The sequence below is a fragment of the Orycteropus afer genome, unplaced genomic scaffold (genome assembly GCF_000298275.1).
Source record: "Orycteropus afer afer isolate SDZICR_OR568_19922 unplaced genomic scaffold, OryAfe1.0 scaffold00385, whole genome shotgun sequence".
NCBI classification, from domain to species: Eukaryota; Metazoa; Chordata; class Mammalia; order Tubulidentata; family Orycteropodidae; genus Orycteropus; species Orycteropus afer.
In genome coordinates this window covers 611,083-617,327 of record NW_006921972.1, presented here as the reverse complement: position 1 = coordinate 617,327, position 6,245 = coordinate 611,083, and the positions used below count along the sequence as shown (strand labels likewise).

General features: G+C 47.5%; 1 protein-coding gene across 1 annotated transcript in view; it reads left to right on the top strand.

Annotated features, from left to right (window-relative positions):
• Positions 1-629: 629 nt before the first annotated feature.
• Positions 630-6,245, top strand: part of CTDP1 (CTD phosphatase subunit 1) — a 56,871-nt gene continuing 51,255 nt past the window's right edge. The window contains exons 1-3 of the mRNA XM_007953309.1: positions 630-706; positions 1,430-1,523; positions 3,894-4,022. Of these exons, the coding sequence (XP_007951500.1) occupies positions 666-706; positions 1,430-1,523; positions 3,894-4,022 (264 nt within the window). The 5' untranslated portion in view covers positions 630-665. The remainder of the gene's footprint in view (positions 707-1,429; positions 1,524-3,893; positions 4,023-6,245) is intronic.

Here is a 6,245-nt window from a genome sequence, read left to right as displayed (position 1 = left end):
GAAAAAGTTACTTGAACCGTAGCTTCCCTATAGAGTGGGAGTAACATGAGGAAATAATCATAGGTTATTAATCTTTGATATTATTCCTAAGTTCTTCCTTACAGTACTTAATTAACAAGGTTTTGGTTTTTATAAGTTCTTTATCAGTAATCTGAAAAGCTTGTACATAAATATTCTATGTGTTTGAGACAAGGATCCTATCATTCCAAGTCTGTCCTCTCTCTCTAAGTGAGAGTGTGGGTGAGACTAGGGACAAGGTAGTTTAGTGCCTACATTTTCTAGTTATGCATTGAGATCCTGGGGGTGACATGACTTTCCTTCAGGTAGACTAGAGCTCAGGATAGAGGGTGCTTGCATTCCATTTTACACCCAAACTTGGAGTGGAGGGTGCATGCACTCTGCTTCACATCAGGGCTTGACGTAGAGGGTGCTCACACTTGGGTTTACGCCAGACTTCAGGGTAGAGGGTATTTGCACTCTGGTTCACACCAGGGCTCTGGCTAGAGGGTGCTCACACTTGGGTTCACACCAAACCTCAGAGTAGAGGGTGCCTGCACTCAGGTTCACCCAGGGTTTCTCTGTCCCTGCTGAACACACTAATGATTTTTCCATCTGTTTGCAGAGCTGTCCTGCTGAGACTGGAGGGATGTAGCCACCCTGTTGTCATGAAAGGGCTGTGTGCTGAGTGTGGCCAGGATTTAACCCAGTAAGTACCACCAGGAGAGAAGAACTGGTGTCCATCAGCATTTGAGATCAGTTAACCTCTAGTTAAGAAGAGAGTACACATTTCAGGGCGTGGACATAGTAGCAGAAGGTCTTTAATTACAAATGGTGAACATCCCTTCTCTTTACTGGATGTGCTTTTGTCAGTTCAGTTCCCCTGGAGGTCTTCCTTTTCATTTCTTTATGTTCTGGAAACACTAGATTCTTTTCTCTGTTAGTCTCGGTGGGGGTGGGGGGGGCATCCAGAAGGTTTGTGGAAGAGCAGTGCGGTGTGTCAGGTGCATGTTGCTTCCTGTCCTGGTGGCCTCTCGCAAGAAGGCCTGGGCTTTGTAGACTGTACACGTGTCTCCACATGTAGTCAGCCACTGACACCAGATGGCTTGCAAATGGAATGCCATGTGGGCTGTTCTTCCTGGACTTTTGACCCTTTATCTTCATGTGTGAGAGCTCCTTGGACAGTTTACTGTCATAGAGAACTTGGATGTGGTCATCGGCTTACTGTTCTCCAGGGTTCCTGTCTGTTTACAGGAGGTTTCTAACAATAGGGATATTTCACTAGTAGTCACCAAGAGTAAGATTGTGCCCTAGACTAGCAGTGCATGTCAGCTGCTACATGGACTGAAGCCCTTCTGCATATAATTGAGGGTGCTGCTGTGTGCAATATTTTTAGAAGACACGTGTGTAACACGGCTCTCTTTGTGCAAAGGCTGCAGAGCAAGAATGGGCGGCAGCGGGCACCACTCTCCACGGCCACCGTGTCCATGGTGCACAGCGTGCCTGAGCTGATGGTGAGCTCTGAGGTGAGTCCTGCTACTTTATGGCAAAAGTAACATACCTAGGCAAAAGGGAATAAACCCATGACCGTATGTAAGTTTGGCAAACGATACTTCTACATACGTTTGTATGTACTGTAAGAATGTCCACATAAATAGAACTAACAGGGCAAAGTTATGATAACTTCTTAGCCACAGCCAGCTACCCTGAGGGAGCGAGTTGTTGGACCATGGTTGCAGGGGACATCAAGCTCAACTGGCATAACACGCTGCTAAAGGGACAGGAAGGCAGTGTCTTTTGACCTCCTCTAACTCCACAAGAGGAAGATAGAATCATCAGCAGCAGCCCAAGGCCTGCTTCTATGAGGCCAGACTGCTACCACCCTCCAGCCCTTTTACCAAGTTTGACACCAACCGTCCCTCCTATGGCACTCAGCCCCTCTCTGCTGGGTTCAATAATTCGCTGCAGGGCCACGGAGAACTCACAGATTATTGGGTTTATCAGGGAAACAGCAGACTATAACTCAAGTTCAGGAGCGCGCTCAGGATACAGTTGCTCAATCAGGACAGTCTCCCCTCTGCTGTGCCCGTAGGCACACCTCCCAAGCCCTTGGCCTCTTGGCCTGGCCTCTGCCTCTGTGCGCTAGGTAAGCCTGCCACTCTGTCCTGTGCCTCTTAATTCACCTGCCACCATCTTTTAGCTTGGTGGCTCTCAGCTGGCAGTGAAATTCCCCTCCTCTGCCCCTAGGAGGGCTCATTTTAAGCCTGGCAGAGTGGCAAAACTAACCAATCCCAACATCAAAGTCCACACACCTGAGAGAGAGTGAACTTCCCCAGAAGATTACGTCCTGCTGCTCCAACAGAAATACCCCAAGTGGATGACTTTAACAATCAGGAGTTTAAAAGCAGCTACTCAGTTGCTCATGGCAAATTCTACCCCAGAGGTAATTACCAGTTATAGGGAATAACTACTACCAGTTGCCCAGGCAAGTTGACACATACTTGCATGGTCCTACCCAGTAATCTGGTGGGAGTTACAAAGACTATGGCTAGAAAAGCCATACCATGCAACTCACTACACCGCACATGCTATACAAAAGCATTGTTCTACATCCTACTTTGGTGAGTAGTTAAAAGCTTGAAGGATCCATCTAGATGTAACAATTGGTCTCTCCTTACCCAGAGCAAGGAAGAATGAAGAAAACCAAAGACACATGGACACACTTAGTCCAAGGGATTAGTGGACCATGTGAACTTGAGCATGCATGACCATAAGACCAGAAGAACTAGATGTTGTCCAACTACTATTGTCAACCACTCGAAAGGGATCAGTGCAGTAGATTCTGGATAGAGTGGGAGAAAAATGTGGAACAAAACTCAAAATCTTAAAAAGGACCAGACTTACTGGTCTGATAGAGACTGGTGAAACCTCCAAGACTGTGGCCGCTACTCACTCTTCAGACCTGGAATTGAACTCACTCCTGTTGCTTCCAGCCAAACAGTAGACAGGCGTATAGGGTAAACATCTGCATCAGGTAGACACACTCCTTAGAATGATCAATCACAGGAGATCAGAAGGGCAGTATTTGCACTGGGAGGTAGCTCAGAGGGCAGGAATGCACAGGAAACAAGGACACAGGAAAAGGTAACTACAGGGAGGAAGTGGGAAGAAAACTGTTCCATTATGGGGATTGCAGTCAATGTCATGAAACAAAATGTATACGAATTGTTGAATGGAACAACAATTTGCTTTGTAAACACCCAAATGACAATAAAAAGTTAAAAAGTATATAAAGTAATATATCTGAGAAAGCTTTTTTCTAAGCAAAGTCAGGGACATGGGCAGACCTCTCTTCTTTGGTAGAGGGAGGGCTGGAGAAAGCAGCACATTTGCCATCACTATTATTTCTGCAACAGCTGCTCTAAGACAGAAGGGGAGTCCATTCGTGATGCAAATGGTTAAGTGCTCACTGAAAACCAAAAGTTGGAAGTTCAAATCCACCCAAAGGCACCTTGGAAGAAAGGCCTGGCATTCCACTTCCATAAAAGCGACCACTGACAACCCTGGAGGGTGCCATTCTGCTCCAACACACACAGCACAGGCAGCAGGGGAGTGGCCTGCAGGCCGAGTGGCCAGGTGCATGGACGTCGGACATCGTGTGAGGGCCGTATGCACTGACCACCCTGTAGGGTGCTGTTCTGCTCTGACACACACAGCACAGCAGGGGAGTGGCCAGGCACTCAGACGTTGTGTGAGGGCTATATGCACTGACATTGGGGGTTGAGAGGGGAGATTGGTTGGATCTCCGCAGAATCTTTTCTTTCTTTAGAAAATTGAATCTCATTTAGCTTCAGTGCATTTACTTTATTGCTTTTCTTTCTCCCTTGCCATTTTAGCAAGCTGAGCAGCTGGGCCGGGAAGACCAGCAGCGACTGCATCGGAACAGGAAGCTGGTGCTTATGGTCGACTTGGACCAGACTTTGATCCACACAACAGAGCAGCACTGCCAGCAGATGTCCAATAAGGTGCGTGATGCTGGGGCCCACCCATGGTTCCTCGGGAAGCTCAGGCCTAAAGCACGTTGTCTTAGGTTCTCATTTTCCATAGCTCAGCCTGGATTTGGGAAACAGATTGGAGTCCAGATTTAATCTGTTTAACTGTGCCTTGTCGCTTCTTCCTTGGCCATGTTTGTGGCCTCTCATGGGATCTGTATTCTCAGAGCAGGCCTCGAACTAGTCAAGCCTGAAGAACTTAGTGTCCTTCAGTGTCACTGCTAAACTGAAAGTCTTTTTTCTTCATTGGTGGCATTAGAAGAAGAGTATTGCTGTGTGAGAGGTTTGGTAAAAATAAACTTCCGAAAGCTACGTGTAATTGAAGTGCTGTGATGAATCACATCTGATAAAGGTTAATCATTTAAGCTCTGTCTTAATGACTAGATCAGTGATACAAACAGACCTACAGTGACCTCACAAAGTCCTGATGCAGTAAAAAGTGTTCTTGAACTAGGTCGTCATGTCATGTTCTGACCAGCCATGCGTGTTCCTACAAAACAGTTTATATTTCTTCATTTCATGAGTTATGTTTGTACCATAGGATTTTACGTAGAATACATGATGTTCTTTTGTGTAGTACGTGCCGTTACTAAATTTTTTTTGGATGGTTTCATTCCTTCATACTGCTCAACTTATTAAATATTTACAAGCTGCACGGACTTGATGAGTATACTCCATACACATGTGTACCTACATGTGTTGCCTGGGCTATTTCAGGTTTGATTGTGCCTTTAAGGACTGGCATTTTCAGTTCCTCTGAAGAGACCATTTGAGCTGTTGAGAAGGTACTGTTTGTCAGCTCACATGATCTGGAGGGAAGTGTGTGCTCAGGACAGCACCCACCAAGTGCTTGAGGTACCAGCAGCCGAGCTCATGCCAGTGGCCTTCACAGGCTGCCCCTTCCTTCCCTCCCTGCACTGTACACCCAGAGCAAACAACCTGGAGAGCACCCAGTGTCTGTGGGCTCATTAAAACATGATCAAAGGCTTTCCATGTTTACTTAGTAATCCCCTGCTCACACTCCATACCTGGAACTCCTTTAGATGATCACCCCTGGAACCTGCCTGCAGCAAACGATTCCAACTCCCAGCTCCCCTAGAGGACAGAGGGTTTCTAACCCACAGGGTTTCCCAGGCTGTCAGTCTACACAAAAGCAAAGCCCAAACCAGGCCCACTGCTATGGAGTCAATTCTGACTCAGCGACCCTAAAGGACAGACTAGAACTGTCCCATAGGGTTCCAAGGCTGTCAGTATTTTTGGAAGCAAAGCCCAAACCACACACACTGCCTTAGAGTCAATTCCAATTCACAGTGCCCATAGAGGACAGAGTACAACTACCCCATGGGGTTTTCAAGGCTGTAATCTTTATGGCAGGGATCCAGGTGAGGAGAGGGAGCTCAGGGACACCCAAAGTAGCAGGGTGGGAGAGCGGGAGAAAGGGGATTAAAAGCCAGGAACCTGGACAGAGGAGCAGTCAGCTGCAGGGGTCCAGATGAGGAGAGGGAATTCAAGCACGCCCAAAGCAGCAGGGCAGGAGAGTGGGAGAAAGGGTATTAAAAGCCAGGAACCCGGACAGAGGAGCAGTCAGCCGCAGGGGTCCAGGTGAGGAGAAAGAACCCAGGCACGTCCAAAGGAGCTGGACAGTAGAGCGGGAGAAAGGGGATTAAAAGCTAGGAACCCGGACAGAGGAGCAGTCAGCCGCAGGGATCCAGGTAAGGAGAGGGAACTTAGGCACGCCCAAAGCAGCAGGGCGGAAGAGCCGGAGAAAAGAAATTAAAAGGCCCAGGAATCCGGACAGAGGAGGAGTCAGCCACAGGGACCCAGGTATGGGTGGTACAAGAGGTTTCCAACAGGGAGACAAACTTGTCTGTCGGTTTGTCCTACTGTGGTGACGTGTTGATATGAGTTTTGAGGCTGAGCCGCTGGTGTTTCAAATCCAGTGAGATATACATGGTGCACAGGTGTCAGCCCAGCTTGCAGACTGAGACAAACTAGGAAGAAGGAAAAGGCCATCCGCTTCTCAAAGAATTGGCCAGCGAAAACCTTATGAATAGCAAAGAAACACTGTTTGATACATTACCATGCAACTTTATGAATAGTCCGGTTAGGTTAGAAGGCTCTCAAAATAGGACTGGGAAAGAGCTGCATCATCTGAGTAAACCCAGCCTTACTCCCTATGGATAAGGTAAAGCTTTC